This window comes from Schistocerca serialis, chromosome 9 (assembly GCF_023864345.2).
Source record: "Schistocerca serialis cubense isolate TAMUIC-IGC-003099 chromosome 9, iqSchSeri2.2, whole genome shotgun sequence".
Lineage (NCBI taxonomy): Eukaryota > Metazoa > Arthropoda > Insecta > Orthoptera > Acrididae > Schistocerca > Schistocerca serialis.
Genome location: NC_064646.1, coordinates 295,074,186 through 295,094,945, shown reverse-complemented (window position 1 = coordinate 295,094,945; position 20,760 = coordinate 295,074,186). Strand labels below are relative to the sequence as shown.

General features: G+C 38.3%; 1 protein-coding gene across 1 annotated transcript in view; it reads right to left on the bottom strand.

Annotated features, from left to right (window-relative positions):
* LOC126419846 (uncharacterized) overlaps positions 1 to 20,760 on the bottom strand; it is a 360,616-nt gene that overhangs the window by 81,715 nt on the left and 258,141 nt on the right. Inside the window, 6 exon segments of the mRNA XM_050087100.1 lie at positions 537 to 672; positions 2,332 to 2,436; positions 4,010 to 4,158; positions 4,509 to 4,694; positions 4,928 to 5,027; positions 14,474 to 14,676. Of these exon segments, the coding sequence (XP_049943057.1) occupies positions 537 to 672; positions 2,332 to 2,436; positions 4,010 to 4,158; positions 4,509 to 4,694; positions 4,928 to 5,027; positions 14,474 to 14,676 (879 nt within the window).

Here is a 20,760-nt window from a genome sequence, read left to right as displayed (position 1 = left end):
TGAACAGCAAATAAGTTTTTAAAAAATTCTAGAAATCCAAACAATAGGAAATGATGTGTTCCGTTGTAGATTTGTTGTACAACAACTCTTTTTCATATATTGTCATAAAAATTTGAGAACAAATTTCAAATCAGTGCTTTTTCCATAATCATCTGTACAGCCTCATTTGGTTGAGGGTAATTCTGACCTCATTCTCAACATGGCAACAAGTAACTACAGTAACTTAAAACTTCAAGAGCCAGTCAGGTCACGATTTAGGTTGCTGGCAGCAGAGTTCACAAAGGGTACCCACAAGATGTCCGCTGCTACAATAAATGGTATAATTTCTCCATATTGCTGCTTTAGTGCATATATTCTACTAACTCTTTAACTTTTTTCACAATATAGCTAATAAGAAAATGTTAGTTATCTGCAAATTGTAGTAATAGTTAAAGAAAGTCAATTCAATTCTAATTAACATCTTAATAATAATAATAATAATAATAATAATAATAATTCAGTGCTGAGTATCTTTAGGCACACTTATAATTAATTACCTGATACAATATTTCATCGGTAAGGTTAGCATCCAGAACACCCTCATTCCTAAGAGAGCGTGCCATTTCAAACACAAGGTAAGGACATATTGCATCTGCTCCATAACCCAGCAGTACACACATATGATGAACCTCTCTGGCAGAATCAGAAACAAGAATATCACTCAGTGTATAATGTCACTATTATTATGGTAAGGCATGTAAGTTTGTGTATCATGTAACAATGGAAATTCCTGAATCCAATAATATGTAAAATAAAGGAAAGGCTACCATTCACCTATAACTGGTCAATGTGTGATGAATAGAAACACACGAAAGGAAACAGTATTTGCACTAGCTTTTGAGCTCTTTCTTTTTCTCCACCAGAAGTACACACATTCACACTCCAATGTACTCATCTGTGGCTGTGGGAGTGTATTTTTGGGTGCCTATGAATGTGTGTACTTTTGCTGGAGAAATAGCAGAAGCTTGAAAGTTAGTGTAAATACTGTTTTCCTTTGTGTGTTTCTATATACAACACCATATACAACACTATATACAACATATCAGTTAGCCATTGGTCAGTGGTTGCATTTCCTTTCTTTATGTGTAATATATAAGAATTTTGGAATAGTACACAAATTTACTATGACAACTAAGAATTAGTTCTGATTAATTCTTTAGCAAATTATAGGTATACTTTGACTCATGTTATACCAAATCAAAACACCATAAATGCTATCAGTCATTCCAAATTTATAGCTTTCTCTATACCAAAATGTTCGCTGTATAATTCGATTTAAACAACCAAAGTCTGAGTAGATGTCCAACAAAACCCCGGCATTCATATCGTCTGTCCACATGCAATTTTTTTGTGTCTAATGAGGAAACATTTGCCTCTTAACCACTCGTATTTATAAAAGGGCAAGAACTGAAGGACATAAGTAAATGATTTGTACAGAATTTTGTGCAGAACTATTAAAATGTCTGTAAGTAGACATAGAGTTGAAGAGAACATAATCTTCAATGACAAATCAACTTTGTACTACAAGAAGTGATAAAGTGCCTTAAATACGAGCAAAGTTTATTATACTTTCTATCATCTAGAGAGGTCACTCAAAAGGTTAGTATACTCTATTTGCTGGAAAATTCAGAGATTACTCAGCTTGCCAAGTATAGTCAAGAATACAACATATACTTCAAACAAAATTATACGAAACCTCACGGAGGCCTAATATTTCTTTAGTGAGCAGTTCCATGTCAACTGTGAGATTGAGATAGGTCAACTGTGTTGCTACTTTGTTTGCAATTCAAATTATGCCAACCGTGCTTTAACCACTTTGGAAAGAAATGCAGTATTACCAGTGGAAGTCACACTGATCGTCAAAAAGCTATAAAGTAAAGAATGATACTGAATGAGCTCCATGAATTGTTACATTAGGTTTATACACATCATGCAAATTATGAAGCACTTATTAAATCACCACATATATTTGTGCAACAGGGCTTTACTTTGGAAGTGGTTATCTCCCTACTTTTTAAAAAAGGACATTTGTGAACATTTTGACATTTATTTGGCACAGTACTGAAAAGGATTAACAATGCAACTCATGTGTTGCAGTTAAGCTATGTGTCTCAAATGAAAAGAAAGGAACAACTGTAGAAATGTTTTTCCAATTCCTCATTAAGAATTCACAAAATAAAAACAGTTAAAGCTTTCCTTATTGCTGTTTCTAGAAAGTCCTGATTGCTGTTTCTCAAGAGTATCATAGTTGTCCCTTCACATTCTATTAATATTAACTGCTTGTATTCATACCGGGCTTCTCCTGTCTCTAAAATCAGCCCTACTTTCATACGTTGACGCTCCTCAATCAGATGGTGATGAGTTGCACCCAGAGCAAGCAGCATGCTGACAGGAACTCTGAAAACATTAAAATTGTAAACATTAACAAATACTGAATCTCCTTATTAGCCATTTGCTGTCTGTTACTTTTCTGAAGCACAGCATGACTTAATTTTGTTTAACAATGACATCATAGTATATAATTACTAATACTTGATTCACTGACAAGAAATGTTTATTCCATGAAACCAGTCATACTATCTTGACCATTAGTCTCGTACAGGAAAATTTTCACTACTTGAGAACAACAACTGTAAACTTGCTCATTAAAGACCAAATATCTTTAACAAATGCTGTGGTGTCATTTTCTCAATAAATTGTTCTGTTCACATCCCGAAATTTTTTACCTGTTGTAACTAGCACAAATTCATATGATCATGGAACCAAGACTGAATATGTGTAAAAATTTTAGTATTTTTAGCATTAAGTTCATTGTAAACTCTCATATCTTGCATCATCTAGTAACATATAACACTTCTTACTCATCACTTAATTTAATCTGTAGTGTTATTTTCGCTCTCATCTCTGCTTAAGTTTTACCGTCTTTCAGTACATATTTTATTTTGTGCCCAGGCATATGCTTCTGCAAGTATACAAACATATATACCAGGGATTGGAATTAATAGATTTTCAAACACATCAATCTGGTAATGCCTTATCAAATATTCACACAGAAGACTTGGTTGAGAATGGTTCATCAATCATAATTGTGTGGGTGCAAATGATCTTAATCAGCATGAGGAATTGCAAAAACCACTTGTTTTTATCTACTTGTTTGGATTAAGCAATCCTATTTTGTACTGTTTGACATTTACTATGTTCTAGAAGTTCATTGGCTGTCTAAATTAAAATGTTAATGAAATGAGTAATCAGTACATGAACTGAAAAACCATGAGCTGTGTCTAGAATGATCTAACAGTTTGTTCAAAAAGTCAAGTGAGGTCAACTTTACATTAGGATGTTAATTATCATCATCAGAGATAAAACACATTTTTAACATTCTGGCCCCTATAGGTGCAGTCCATCTTTGCACAATAATAAAAATCAATGCAATATTTGAACAGTAAAAAAATAGTCATATGGCATGAACGGCTGGGAATTGCTCAAGAGGTGCAAGTCGTCAAATGGATGCCACGTCAATGACTTGCATGCCCTTAAAACCTACCCCAGTAATTCTATCAGGGAAAGAGAACCTACAGTTTACAGTGGAATCTGAATTATGTGCTTTTCCTGGCTTATCTTCACACCACAGAAATGTGAAGGCTAGGATAATGGCAGGTTGAAAAATTTCAAAGTCTGACCACCATTCAATCCCATGACCTCCCAGTTTCCAGGCATGCACTTTATCACTAGACTGCCAAACCCGACATTCAAACAACAGAAGCATTGTTATAGTTTTTGATAAGAACAGGTGTTCTAAATTCAATTATTTTCATGTCATATTTGAAAGCAGCACTAAAACCTTATTGCAGAACTTTCAAAATATACAACATATAGAATACTTTTTCCCCTATCATTCTCTAATATATTCTAGAATATTGGAGGTGGTTCCACAAAGTTAATCTCTACAAATATGTTAATCAGTAATTACCTTTCTGGTCCAGCACGTCGGTCTGACAGAACAATCAGTTGGCACTTGCTCTGTGCAGCCTGGCACGCTTCATTACAGATGCGATCAAGTGCTTTTGACAACCCACCAGGACCATCTGATCGATCAAATGTGATGTCAATTACCTTTGTCTGAAAGAAAAATGTATTGCACACTGATCATAAAAACCCCATTTAATTGTATTGCTGTACAACTGCATATACGTTGCTATGCAATTAACTACACCGCAACCATAAAATAATGACAGCCCTAGCCTCAAACCACAATTTAGCAAAAACATTATCAATTTCTCACTCGTTTCCTTCAGCTTTGCCTTACAGAAAAAATTGGTCAAAGAATAACAAATGGTTAGAATAATGAAAAATAGGTAAGGAGCAATAAATATAAGCTTGTCCTCTATACATGTGGAATCATCTGAGAAATAAATGAAAGTGTAACAGCTTACATCACGAAATATAATAATTTAATAAATATTTGTTACCTTCCACCCACGGTGAGTTGTTGCCTTGATAACTTCTAAATCACTAAGTGATAATATAGGACGTTTCAAGAAGAGCCTGTGGCACTGTTTCTCACTGGGTTGGAGCAAATTTGCCTCAGGACCAATGGGGCACATCAGTGACATAACTATTTTCTCTCTGAATGGATCAATTGGTGGGTTCGTCACCTGGAACAAAACCATTTAAAATATGGTAATGAAAAGTCCTTGGTGAAATATGACTACTTTAAGGACTAAAGTTACAACCTCACCAAATAATTGTCGACAGACACAAACAAGACTGGGAATGTGTGTTCACGCAGATATTTGGTATACGATTTTAGTCAGATTGTAGGTAAATACTACAGCAACAAGTACAAAACATACTTAGTTTAAAGAAAGTTTTTATACACAAACAGTACCTGAGCAAAAAGTTGTTTAAAGTAATCATACAGCAATGGCTGGAACTGTGAAAGGCAAGCAAGTGGTGCATCATTTCCCATAGAACCAAGTGCCTCCTTCCTGGACAAACAAAATAAGAACAACATTAGCACGTTGGAAAGGGAAGACGGGAGAAATGGAAAGCTACCAATAAACTCCCTGTAGTATCAGTTAATATTAGTCTTTAAAAGTTAGTTTGCTTACACAAAAAGGCCCAAATGCTTCTATTTGGCATTTTCTTGAACTTATCTTTAATTACCTTTTGTTTTTACAATGTTGAAACACTGGGGAGAAATTTCTCACATTGAATGATGAACACACAGACTGACACCATCAGCAAATTTAAATGTTGGCGTTTGATTTATTGAAGTAATTATTAAAACTTTATGACCGCCCTTTTAATGTTTGCAGTTACTTTGAATTCTAAAAGGCACATGCAAAGTACATCATTTTCTATTAATAATATTATTATGGATGCCACCTTTTTCAATGTAATGGTCTAAAGTGTCATGGTCATATGAAATCCAGCAATCCATGAGTTAGGAAATAAAAATAGAAAATGTAGACAAGAAATACAGTATTTTATTTAATTAATAATGTTGAGTTAACACTGAAAATTAAAAATATGAAACAAATGAAGTCAGAAGAACTCAGAAAATCATGTTATGTATCAACAAAAATAACTAGCAAACAATTATTCCAATTTGATGGCATTTGCAATGCATCACTTATGAAACTTCACGTGTGATCAATGTTAACTGATGTGGCAGTGTCTTCATGTCTATTTTTTATGCTGAATGGTTCAGTAAAGCTGAGTAAACGTATTTTTAAACCATTATTTTTTGGACTGCTTGTGTAGAGTGTAAGCCAAACTCAGCATTCACCTATGGTGGACGTGTGAAAAAGAACTGAGCCAAGACAGTCCACGTCTTCAAAGTTTGACACATTACTGTGCAGGCATGCCCCCGGACAGCAGAATTTGTAAATCTTCATGGAGATGAAGACTGTGTCAATATCTGGTGAAGGCACATTTCTGACCTTTAAATGTTATACTACTTCCCCCTCCCATCTACTGCAGAAAAGGTGTCTTCTCTTTCCAAGTTATTTGTTTGGGTCCATAGATGAAGACAATGGGTCATTTCACATCAAGTGGCCTAAATTTAAACAAGGTCTCTTCGTGAATGTCTCGAATTTTGATGAAGTTTTCACAGGATATACATATAGGTCTTACATGAAACTGTATCAAATTACAAATCACTAAGCCATATGGTGAGGCAACTAACCATGTTTTTGTAGAAGCTAGTTCTTCCATATCGCAACCGATATGAATAAATCACCAATTTTGTTTTAATGCAGCTCATGATCAAAGGTGACATCCAGGCTAAAGCTTTGTGATTCTGCTCAACTCTTTAAGTACAGAAGCCTAGCTGTTGAACATGTGCCCTGTGTGCTGCAGATTTATCGTAATTGCTGTAAAATTAGCTCATAAATATTGTCATGAAAAATGTGGTTCATATTTTGGCAACTTGTACCATATGATAGAATGACTTTCTAATGCAGATTTTTTCCCCCATTTTCAGCCATCCAGCATGTCATAAGGCTGTACAAAGGGTGTCCTGATTACTCAAATAATTACAAAGCTATCCATGATTAAAACGAAAAAGTTTTTCTCCAGCTGGTAAACCTTAACACAGTCAGGAAGTCAATAGCATGAATTCATTCTGCAGCTGCAGAACATGACAATATTACAACACAGACAGTGTCCTTGTCCATCCATTACTGCCCATAATAAGTGATATTTTTAACCTTTCTTTGACCTCCAACATCTTTCCAATGGCATGGAAAAGGACTCAAAGCCTCTACTCAAAAAGTAATTTCCCAAAGAACCTTGTGATTACAGGCTCATTTGCATTCTTCCAGCATTATCTAAGGCTTTATACTACACAGTTCACAATCAGCTTTAGAATACATAGTTCACAATCATCTTACCAATTACTTAACATCTAATCATCTTCTGGATGAATATCAATCCAGTTTCCAGAAATATTGCCGTATGACAACTGTTTTTATGAAAGTGGCTGATGAATGGAAATAAGTTATGGACAAGCTATCACATGTTTTCAGGACTTAAGTTAAACTCAAAAGTTAAACCTTTTCTTCAAGTGCTGCACAGTGGTTCCACTCATATCTTATATACCACCAACAATGTGTAATGATTAGAACAAAGAGGTCACAATGGAATAATGCTATATCATGGGTCCCATATGGATCAGTACAGGGTCCATTACTTTTCTCGTTATATGTTAATGATGTGTCGACTATTATCTCTCATTGAAAAATCATTTACATGCTGACAGATTTAAGTTATACCCAAGTGCAAGTTCAACAAATCTGTGCATAGCCATCCAGAACATAAAGGCAGGCTGACTTGCTGTATAAGAATGGATGCACAACATGGGTTTCAAATGTAACCCGCATAAAATGCAATCTACCTTATCTTAGTCACTGACAGGAGATTTATTACTCCTCAGTTTACAGATTCCCTTCCACCTTTAATCCTAACATTACAGAGATCACTTTTCCCTTCTGAAAAGAATTTGAGGATGATTCTGAACCATCACCTATACTGTATTGAACACACAATTGCAGTCCGTAAGAATGTGTCAGCATCACTCCATTCACTACAGAAATATAAAAAAGTATTTTTTGTTGAGCTTAAAAAGAAAACTCTTAGAGTTGTTAGTACCGCTCATCCCTGACTATAGTGGTCCTATTCTCCGAAGTTCTTTAGTACAGGACCCCCTATCAGTTGTAACTGGCAATGAATGCTTGGGCGCAATAGATTTATGATGTCTACTATTTCGACCATATGACTCCCACCTATGAACAATTATCATGGCTATGAGCCAGGAAGCAGAAAGATTATCATACCCTGTGTTTGCTGTATCTTCTTCTCAATCATTGCAGTCCTTACTATTTAACTTCAACCCTTAAGACTGCCATTTGAACACCCTAGCAGAAATATTCATTCTCAACAATGTAAAATACTCCGTGTCACTACACAACATTGCCATGTCCTCTAAATCATTTTCTGTACCAGGAATCTGACTTTGGAACAATCTTCCCCAAAAATATTAGAGAACTTAAAACCTTATGAAAATTGAGAGTGGAGGGAGGGGAAAGGAAAGGAGATGGGAGGGAGAGAACTACTGATACCAATGCATCAGGAATTTATATGGGATCAGCGGTGGTTAGTGAAAACGTGTGCCAAACTGGGACTCAAACCCAGGATCTTCTGTTTACTAGGCAGTCACATTGTAAACAGAGTTCCCTACTGAAATTTTGTTCTTTCCTAATAGCCACTGTCAATTTAATTCCAATCCTCTCCTCTTCCATTGCCTCTTCCATTTTTTCTAATACTAAATGAGGCTTCAAAAGTTCGGAACTACTCAATGTCACTCTTAAGGGCCTCAGCAAAGGTTCAAAATCATGAAATGTTCAATTTTTACCTTTTTGTATTTTAAAAATCTATGGACTTCCCCTTTCAATTGATATATAATTTATTCAGTTCAGTTCAGTTCAGAAAACTACAATTATTTTTAAAATATTTTTGAAATACGTTCTTCATGGGCATGGCCCACTGTGGCACTTTTCAATTGGTGTCAAATGTTTTACTCATGAATTTACATGCTCTTCATGTATATTTTAGTGATGTGAGAGAAAACAAGTGTTACAAATAAAATGTTGTAACCTGTGATAGCTCGGTATAAATTGTTTACTCAATTGTTGTGTGTTTCATGTTTATTTACTCTTTGCAATCCTGAAAATATTCGCAGTGAATTCTATTCATTGAAGCCTCTGTTTTATTGAAGGATAATCATGGGTAAATGTGAAGTGACTAGAAATCCTCTGAAGCCTTTTAAGAAAAGGAGAAATGTTGGAAAGCCAAAGGTAGATGTTATTACAGTGAACAATAAAGACAATAACCAACTGTGTGAAATTAACCTTGCTTGTACACCTGCCCATTGTAATGAGAAATACAGTACTTCGCAGAGGAAGCTTGGTTCAGTTAGTGAAAAATACAAGTGTTTTATGGGAGAAAGTTGTGCAAATAAAATATCTGATGTGTCAGTTCTCAACTATATCTTTGCAAACTGTGTGAGATGTATTCAGTGTAGTGAAGTTGGTCACGAATACTCTACGAAAAATCACGTAGGACCTGCCAGTGAAACTGAACTGTAGTGTAGTAAGTGTTCATACATGTCCACCTTTTGGAAGAGTGTTGCAGTGACTCCAGATGAAGAAAATGGCAGCAAAATCTATGAACACAACCTTAGATTTGTTTATGTCTTTCATAAGGCATGCTACTGCAGGTGCAGTTATTTGTGGCATGATGAACCTTCCATATCACCCAACCAAGTTTATGGACTATAACAGATTTATAGGGTCAAAAATAGAAGACGTCCGTTTAGAATCTATGAAGAAAGCTGTGGAAGAGGCAGTAACAGAAAATGGTGGTAAAAGAGACTTCACTGCAGCATTCCATAATACCCAACATAAACGGGGACATACATCTCTTCGTCATGTACTATCTGCCACCAGTATGTATACAGGGACGTTTTATATGTAGCAGTAATATCTAAATACTGTAGGTGTCCACAAGAAAATAAAGGTACACATGAAAATAATTGCACAGCTAACTATAGTGGCAGTGTTGGAGGAATGGAAGTGGCTTGTGTTGCTAGTACATTTCCACATTCTGTTGCATGTGATAAAGTGCAATACGTGAATTACCACGGTGGTGGTGATTCTGGAAGTTTCAAACATATTCACGGTGATTCTGGAAGTTTCAAACATATTCAAGAACTGAAGCCATGTGGTGGTGGTGATGATGTAGTGGAAACATTTTAGTGTATTGAACACATACAGAAACAAATGCGATCAAGACTTCAGTGACAAAGCTTCATGAAAAAAAAACCCCCTCAGTGATGGCAAACGGTTGGATGGGAAGAGAAAGTTAACTGACAGAGTAAATGAGAAAATACAGAACTATTATGGAATGGCTATTAGGCAAAACACACACAGTGTTGATGACATGAAGGAGGCTGTAGGGGCTCTTTTTTTCATACTTTTCCATCCAATCAAAGTCCCCATCACTACTTGTGTCCCAAAAGAGAAAACAGTTCATATAAGCACACAAGGGTGCTAACTGGTGACATGTACACTCATAACCATAGTCTATAATAGAGGGAAACATTCCACATGGGAAAAATATGTCTGCTTGTGTCTGTGTGTGTGCGGATGGATGTGTGTGTGCATGCGAGTGTATACCTGTCCTTTTTCCCCCTAAGGTAAGTCTTTCCGCTCCTGGGATTGGAATGACTCCTTCCCCTCTCCCTTAAAACCCACATCCTTTTGTCTTTCCCTCTCCTTCCCTCTTTCCTGATGAAGCAGCCGTTGGTTGCGAAAGCTAGAATTTTGTGTGTATGTTTGTGTTTTTTTGTGTGTCTATCAACCTGCCAGCGCTTTTGTTTGGTAATATACATAAACATAGTCTGTCTGACTGTAGGTGTCCACAAGAAAATAAAGGTACACATGAAAATAATTGCACAGCTAACTATAGTGGCAGTGTTGGAGGAATGGAAGTGGCTTGTGTTGCTAGTACATTTCAACATTCTGTTGCATGTGACGAATGGAAAAACTAGTAGAAGCCGACCTCAGGGAAGATCAGTTTGGATTCCGTAGAAACACTGGAACACGTGAGGCAATACTGACCTTACGACTTATCTTAGAAGAAAGATTAAGGAAAGGCAAACCTACGTTTCTAGCATTTGTAGACTTAGAGAAAGCTTTTGACAATGTTGACTGGAATACTCTCTTTCAAATTCTAAAGGTGGCAGGGGTAAAATACAGGGAGCGAAAGGCTCTTTACAATTTGTACAGAAACCAGATGGCAGTTATAAGAGTCGAAGGACATGAAAGGGAAGCAGTGGTTGGGAAGGGAGTAAGACAGGGTTGTAGCCTCTCCCCGATGTTGTTCAATCTGTATATTGAGCAAGCAGTAAAGGAAACAAAAGAAAAATTCGGAGTAGGTATTAAAATCCATGGAGAAGAAATAAAAACTTTGAGGTTCGCTGATGACATTGTAATTCTGTCAGAGACAGCAAAGGACTTGGAAGAGCAGTTGAATGGAATGGACAGTGTCTTGAAAGGAGGATATAAGATGAACATCAACAAAAGCAAAACAAGGATAATGGATTGTAGTCTAATTAAGTCGGGTGATGCTAAGGGCATTAGAGTAGGAAATGAGGCACTTAAAGTAGTAAAGGAGTTTTGCTATTTGGGGAGCAAAATAACTGATGATGGTCGAAGTAGAGAGGATATAAAATGTAGGCTGGCAATGGCAAGGAAAGCGTTTCTGAAGAAGAGAAATTTGTTAACATCCTGTATTGATTTAAGTGTCAGGAAGTCATTTCTGAAAGTATTCGTATGGAGTGTAGCCATGTATGGAAGTGAAACATGGACGATAAATAGTTTGGACAAGAAGAGAATAGAAGCTTTCGAAATGTGGTGCTACAGAAGAATGCTGAAAATTAGATGGGTAGATCACATAACTAATGAGGAAGTATTGAATAGGATTGGGGAGAAGAGAAGTTTGTGGCACAACTTGACCAGAAGAAGGGATCGGTTGGTAGGACATGTTCTGAGGCATCAAGGGATCACCAATTTAGTATTGGAGGGCAGCGTGGAGGGTAAAAATTGTAGAGGGAGACCAAGAGATGAATACACTAAGCAGATTCAGAAGGATGTAGGTTGCAGTAGGTACTGGGAGATGAAAAAGCTTGCACAGGATAGAGTAGCATGGAGAGCTGCATCAAACCAGTCTCAGGACTGAAGACCACAACAACAACAGTCTGTCTGATGTGGTAAAGGATGTATAAAACCTATTTCCAGAGACTTAGCAACACCTGAACGTTGATGTGTGTTCATGGGAAAACTCAAAACCCCAATGAAAGTATAAATAGTGTTACGTGATCAAGAATCCCCAAGCCTGTGCTTATTGAAATGGAAACACTACACTTTGGTGTGTATGATGATGTTGCTACTTTCAGTGATCGCAATGTTGTAAAGTGCAAAGTATTTTGAAATATTGGAATGAAGATAGGTTTCAACATGTACGAATGATGCTTGCTTTAGACAAGGAACATCTTCGGGCTGCTGACAGGGCTGCAAACAGCCTAAAAATACAAGTCAGAGTAAACAGGTGGAGAACAAACAGAAAGCTGGAGGAGTAGCTTGCAGAAAATAAAGATATTCCATCCTGTGGACTTGGAATGCACTAAAAAGGTAATTCAAACTAGAGTGTAGTTTCAGATTTCTGAGACTGCAGACGTGTGTCCAAGTTGCGTTTGCATATGTGTGTGTGTGTGTGTGTGTGTGTGTGTGTGTGTGTGTGTGTGTACTGCTGACAAAGGCTTCAATGGCCGAAAGTTATGATTGTGTGAATCTTTTTATTGTGCCTATCGTGACTCAGCATCTCCGCTATATGGTGAGAAGCAACTTTCCTTCTCTGGTTTTGTTACATTCCATCCTGGATTTTCCATTGTTTAATTCAAACTTTGTCACTTGATTCCCAAAAGTTTTAATTTTTCATACAAATTACATGGTCTCAAAGGATCTACCAAATTTATTTGCTTCAAATTTTCAGGAAATGTTACACACTCTCTTCTGCATAGCTTAACACAGCCTTTTTCCAAAAACCTGTATATTGTTGAATTTATAAATAAAAAATGGCACTGAAAGTAGTGAATTTTCATTACAATAGGAAAAAATTAATCTCTGAATTTAAATTTTTAAAATTCCATTGTTAATTTGTAGCCAATACTCCAATAAATAACCTGTAAAAATTTCAAATTCCTAGCTAAAATACTTTCCGACAAAACATGTAATTAATAAGCGTATTTTAAAATCACACGCACACACACACACACACACACACACACACACACACACACGCACACACACACGCGTACGAATGATGTGATGCTTGCTTTAGACATATAGATCCATTACTTTACTACTATTAATAACATTACTATACTACTATTATATTACAAATTATTATTTTTATGAACAACACTAATTATTATTATGATTATTATTATTATTATTATTATTATTACTATTATTATTGTTGTTGTTGTTGTTGTTGTTGTTGTTGTTGTTGCTGTTGTGGCTTATGTAATTTTTTGTTTGTATTGTTCCTGGTCAGATGTAGGAGAGGGAGGGCCTTCACCATTGAAACAAGTCCATTTTATTTGATCGGTAGAAGTTCCATTTTTCAGACAAACCATCACATAGATAATGAAGAAGTTTAAAAACATGTTTTGTTTCCTATATCGAATGTGGACATGAATATGCACATTTTAAAATGATGTAAAAAGTGTTATGTGTCTGTGCTTTTCTCAAAATAAAAATGCATTTGCCTAGCCTTTGAGTTTTAGAAATGTTTGTCTGTTCATTTAGATTGTTTCTGTGCTGTTTTGGAATTCAGCACGACTCTGCCACTATCCACGAAAATCCAATTTTTTCAGGGGAAAATATTCATTATTTTTACATTTAACAGTTGAAAACAAAATCAAGCAGAAGTTAAATGAAACCACAGCTTAGTGGATGTTAAAAATCAACATTTTAATGTAGTGTAAATAAATAAGTACGTACCTGATTAGCCATTCATTCTGTAATTTATCAGAATACTGGGGCTCAGGGATGTAAATTCCAGTTAACACTAACACTTACATTAAAAATTTTTAATGTTTTTTCTATTATGTAGGCAGCTGACAGTATTCTCTGGTCTTAGTAAAGTTACATACATAGCTACTATTATAAAAGCAGTAGCTGAGTAGTGTAAGAGGAACCATGCTGACTTTCCTCTTAGCAATTAAGAAGGAATTTCGATACTTATCAGAGTTGAGTAAAATAGCAAGAGCCATAACTTGTAGATTGAGAATCTCAGAGAAGTAGTCTACAGAGGCTGTTTCTGCGTGTCATTTTGAAACTTGGCTCATTTGAAATCCAGGCTCTTAGGACATTCTTGGAAGTTGGAAGTTCGCATTTCAAGTCCTTACACAAAACATGTTGCATTTTTTTTTTTTTAAGAATACTCCACATGGTTCCAATAAAACAAAATCAATCAAGCAACAGATCTCAGACTAACAGACATAAACTGGAACAGTTCCTTGTAGAAAACTGTTTTCATTCGGTACAGGAGTTGCTCACAACAGATATGAAGCTTTCAGTGTAACACAATTCATAATTATACAGTCGAGTCCTACAACCCTACAATAACCAGTGCAGAATTACATGTGCTTCTAGCCTAGGTTATACAGAATTACCACTTTTATTTTATGAAGTCAGTATAACAAATTATTCAATACTTTACAGCTTCTGCCTGGGTAGTCACACAAAAAACTGAATGATAAATAAAGGGAATAAATAAATAAACAACAGTGAAAGTTGTGACTTACTTAGTCTTAATCATTGGCACTAGCAGCATATTAACTGTTTCAATAGTGTATCCAAAAACACCAAGACGTGTGTCTCCTCCCCACATGTGTGCCAACATGTCTTCTGAAATGCCGCTGACACTCGCAACCATCTCACTATCGCCAACACCATTTGTGATTGATAATGGACCATGGTGTGCTGCTCGTAGATCTTCCATATGTATCTGTTAACATTGAACATTATGTGAGAGATACTAACAAATAAAATGTGACAGAGTAGCTACCAAAAGAGAGAAAATTCAATCTCTCTCTCTCTCTCTCTCTCTCTCTCTCTCTCTCTCTGTCTCCCCTCCCTCCCCCCCTTCTCCACACACACACACACACACACACACACACACACACACACACACACAGATACGCCAAAACATTATGACCACTGTCCACAGCAAGAGTGAGAGTAGACTGATGGCTTTACGATTACTTAGTAGTAGATGAATAGGGAATCTTCATAGTAATAATGTGGTGCACTAATAGGGAAGTCCACTGACATAAACGACTTTGACTACGAGAGGGTTGCTGTGGCCCAGCACCTGTGAATAAGCACCTTGTACGTGGCTGTTTGTGTACTGCTATCATGTGCATCTATGGAAACTGGTCGAAGGACAAAAAAGCACGAGTAGGTAACAAGCTACCTCATCACAGAACTTGGAGATCTAAGGATTTTCACTCTGTAAAGCACGGTAAGTGGCTACGAGTGCTGGATCTGATGACAAAGTGCAATGTTTGTCCATGCACAACTGTTTCAGAGCACAACATTAGGCACACACTGTTGAACATGAGACTCCATATGAGGTGAACCCTACAGATTCCTATGCTGACACAATCACATTATCAATTACAATTGCACTGGTCACAGGATCATCAAGGTTGGACTGTGGATCAATGGATACACGTCACCTAGTCCAATGAATTATGCTTCTTGTTACACCAGGTCAAGTATTGTGTATGGATACACACAGGTGAATGCCATCGATGCAGACTGGTTGGGCAGTATTATACTGTGGGGGAGATTGACCTGGGCTTCTGTAGGATCTGTGGTAGTAATTGAAAGCATTATCACAGCTGTGGACTGTGTGAACAATCTTGCACAACATCTGCATCCCCACTGGCTTTATGTCTTCTAGCATCTGCTAACACATTAATTGTCCATGTTACAAGTCCAGAATAATGCTACATTGGTCTGAGGAGCAGGACAGTGAAATCAAGTTAATGTCTTGACCACCAAATGTGCCTTATCTGAACCCAATGGAACACACCCAGGATTCTATTGGGCACCAGCTCTGTGTCCACAAACCAATGGCCCATAATTTATGGAAACTGACTCTTGAGAAGACACTTGGTATCACACATCTCTGGGAAACTATCAAGAACTTCTTGAACTCATGATACATGTGATCATGACCACACTGCACCCCAAAGTTTGACCAACATGATGTTTAGCATGTGGTCATAGTAATTAGCCTCAACTGTATGTGTACGCAGTTTTTTGAAATCATTAAACTGATTGTCAGTTTCACACTACTTTGTATCTACATGGTCAAGTCAGTGTGCAACAACTCTCAGATGGCAGGTCACACCACTAGCAGTGGAGGGTATATAAAGCATGTCAGGGGGACACAGAAAACAGTGCAGTCTTTGTCGTAATGAGGAAATGGAGTGATTTATCTGATGTCCAGAAGGGCACGACCATTTGCTGTTGAGACAAGGCTGGAAGCATTTCCAAAATGGCTAAGTTTGTGCCACCATGATTAACGTATACTGTGCCTGGAAAAAGTGAGCTATCCAAAACCAGTGCAGAGGCAACTGCAGTTTAACATGGGCCATAAATGACAAGGTGAACAACTGCTGCGGAGACGTCTACAGGCATGCAGACATGCAACTGTTAAGCAACTGACTGTCCATGTGAACCAAGAGGCTACAGAAAATGTCTCCTCAACAGCCACTCACTGAATCTTCCTATGCATGGGCCTCTGCAGCAGGTGCCTGGTTCATGCATCCATGATGACTGCTGTTCATCGGTGATGAAATCTGGAATTTACACGCCAGTATCACAACTGGATATCCACTCAGTGGTGACAGGCGGCCATTCCAGGTAAATAATGTCTTACACTTCATCAGTCAGATGGTGTGTACAGCGTTAAACATCAAAGCAAACACAAAAGCCAGAGGAGGGATCATTATGGTCTGGGAAATGTTACCACGGCAGTCCCTGTGTGATGTCGTCATTCTGGAAGGCACAGTGGTTCGACACAAATAAGCATCTATCACTGGGGACCATGTCCACCCCTACAAACAGTTTGTTTTTCCCCAGCAAAGTGGCATCTACCAGCAAAACAATGCAATATGGCACACAGCTCTCAGTGTACGTGCGTGGTTCAGAAAACACCAGGGTGAGATTCCGTTACTCCACTGATCACAAGACTCTCCAGATTTAATACCAGTCGAGAACCTATAGGACCACCTTGATGGGGCTGTTTGTGCCATGGATCCTCAACCAAGAAACAAACTAGCACAGCTGATCACAGCACTGGAGTTTGTGTGGCTCTACATTCCTGTATGTACCTTCTAGAACCTCACTGTCACTCTTCCTGCATATCTTGCAGTAGTCAGCACTATAAAAGGTGGTTATTCCGACAGATGGTCACATTAAAGTGTACTGGACAGCACATACTGTCTTCAACAGACTTACAAGTGCTCCTGTCTCTTATTTACATTACGCATTCTCCCTCTGTTTCTGCCAGTACATGTTTTTCCTACCTCATCTCAGCCCGCAGAGTAACATATCCCCCACTAACCATTTTTGGTTTACTTTCTTTCTGCCACTCATAAGTTTGCATTTGCATTTAGATTTTTTTAACTTTGTGGCTATCCATGAAATTTCAATCTTGACTTCTTGTCCACTGTAATGAATGTATCCTTCCCTTTGGCTTATATCTTACCTGAGCAAATTTTCAGAGTTGCTGTCATGTACTTCCGATATTTTTACACCCTCCACTTTATTTTTCGTATTTCCAGTCATTCCCTTTTCTCTTCATAAACTATTTTAACATTGTTATTTCACTGTAGTTCCTGAATTAATTTTCCACAATGTAATTATGGCATCAAGGTAAAATTCTCATACAATTAAGCAAAACACTACTATCTATCTACATCTACAGCTATAATCTGCAAACCACCATGGGGTGCATGGCAGAGGGTACATCCCATTGCACCAGTCATTAGAGTTTCTTCCTGTTGCATTATCATACAGGCCCTTGGAAGAATGGTTGTTTGAATGCCTCTGTGCATGCACTAATTATTCTAATCTTATCTTCACAATTCATATGTGAGCAATAAAAAGGGGGTGGTACTATATCCCTAGAGTAATCTTTTAAGGCCGGTTCTTGCAACTTTGTTAATAGATATTCTCAAGATAGTTTACGTCTGTCTTCAAGAGTCTGCCAGCTCAATTCCTTCAGTATCTCTCTAACTCTCCCCCATGGCTTAAACATACCTGTGACCATTCGTGCTGCCCTTCTCTGTACTCATTCATTATTCCCTGTTAGTCTTATCTGGTATGGGTTCCACACACTTGAGCAATATTCGAGGATGTGTCACACGAGTAATTTGTAAGCAATTTCTTTTGTAGACTGACTGCGCTACCCCAAGTATTCTACCAATAGACTTAAGTCTACTATGAGCTTTACTCACGACTGAACCTATGTGATCATTCCATTCATATCCCCATAAAGTGTTACAACTAGGTATTTGTATGAGTTGGCCGATTCAAACAGTGACTCACTGATATTATAGTCACTGGATACTATGTTTTTTCATTTTGTGAATTGCAAAATTTTGCATTTCTGAACATTTAAAGCAAGTTGCTAATTTTTGTATCACTTTGAAATCTTATCATGACCTGACTGAATATTTATGCAGCTTCTTTCAGACAGTAATTTATTTTAGATAATGGTATCATCTGAAAAAATGTCTGAGGTCTCTATTAATATTGCCCACAACTTGAACACTTGCTTGAGGCACACCCAAAGTTACTTCTACATCTGACAGTGACACTATCTAAGGTAATTTATGCTCCCTACCAAAAAGTCCTCAATCCAGTCATGAATTTCACTTGCTACACCAATATGATCATACTTTTGACAATAAGCGTAGGTGCAGTACTGAGTCAAAACTTTCTGGGAATGAAGAAATACTGCATCTACCTGGTTGCCTTGGTCCAAGACCTCCAGTATGTCATGTGAGAAATGTGCAATTTGGATTTCACATGATCAGTCTTTTTGAAACCCATGCTGGTTGGCACTTAGAAGGTCATTCTGTTCACAACACCTCATTCCTCTTGAGCTCTCATTCTAAAACAAATCTATGTCAAGGATATTAGACACTAGTTTTGTGGATCACTTCTACTTCCCTTTTTGTACACAATGCCATTTTCCAAGAACTGGGGATGGCTTTATGATCAAGAGACCTACAATAGATTATAGTTAGAAGAGGGGCTAATTCAGCCGCATATTCAGTGCAGAATCTGGTAGGAATTCTACTGGGGCCTGCAGCTTTGTTCAATTTTAATGATTTCAGCCATTTCTCAACACTACTGACACTAATACTTACTTTTCAGTGATAGGAGGATTAAATTGGGACAACTCCTGGGTTTTCCTTTTGAAAGAAACATTTGAAAATGGAGTTAAGCATTTCAGCTTTTGCTTTTTCTACCCTCAATTTCAGTTCGTGTCTCATTCACTAGGGACCCAATACTTATACTTTGGTACCACTAACAGCCTTTACATACCACTGAAATTTCTTCAGATTTTGTGAAATTTAATTTCATAATATTCTGCTACAATAGTCATTGCGGGCATCACACATTGCTCTCTTGACATGAAAACTTGTTTCATTTAGCATCACTCTACCTACAGCCCTATGCTCTGTGTTACACCTATTATTCAGTAACCTCCATTTTTTGGCAGTTTCCTTACAATGTCTGTATATGACAGAGGTTCACTCCCATTGCACACTGTTCTACTGGGCAGATATCAATCCAGCGCATGATCAACTACTCTTTTAAACTTGAGCCCGAATTCCTCTACATGTTTCTGATCTGTGCTGAAAGTTCCAAGATACCCATTGGGATATGACACTATTGTTTTTTTATCTAGTTTACTCTTTCTGCTTGTTTTAGTTGTCCTTTGTATTTTGGTAACCACTGTTGCCACAACCACGTCATGGTCATTGGTACCAGTTTCAATGTGGACATCCTCAAAGAGGTAACATCTACACTCCTGGAAATGGAAAAAAGAACACATTGACACCGGTGTGTCAGACCCACCATACTTGCTCCGGACACTGCGAGAGGGCTGTACAAGCAATGATCACACGCACGGCACAGCGGACACACCAGGAACCGCGGTGTTGGCCGTCGAATGGCGCTAGCTGCGCAGCATTTGTGCACTGCCGCCGTCAGTGTCAGCCAGTTTGCGGTGGCATACGGAGCTCCATCGCAGTCTCTAACACTGGTAGCATGCCGCGACAGCGTGGACGTGAACCATATGTGCAGATGACGGACTTTGAGCGAGGGCGTATAGTGGGCATGCGGGAGGCCGGGTGGACGTACCACCGAATTGCTCAACACATGGGGCGTGAGGTCTCCACAGTACATCGATGTTGTCGCCAGTGGTCGGCGGAAGGTGCACGTGCCCGTCGACCTGGGACCGGACCGCAGTGACGCACGGATGCACGCCAAGACCGTAGGATCCTACGCAGTGCCGTAGGGGACCGCACCGCCACTTCCCAGCAAATTAGGGACACTGTTGCTCCTGGGGTATCGGCGAGGACCATTCGCAACCAGCTCCATGGAGCTGGGCTACGGTCCTGCACACCGTTAGGCCGTCTTCCACTCACGCCCCAACATCGTGCAGCCCGCCTCCAGTGGTGTCGCGACAGGCGTGAATGGAGGGACGAATGGAGACGTGTCGTCTTCAGCGATGACAGTCGCTTCTGCCTTGGTGCCAATGATGGTCGTATGCGTGTTTGGCGCCGTGCAGGTGAGCGCCACAATCAGGACTGCATACGACCGAGGCACACAGGGCCAACACCCGGCATCATGGTGTGGGGAGCGATCTCCTACACTGACCGTACACCACTGGTGATCGTCGAGGGGACACTGAATAGTGCACGGTACATCCAAACCGTCATCGAACCCATCGTTCTACCATTCCTAGACCGGCAAGGGAACTTGCTGTTCCAACAGGACA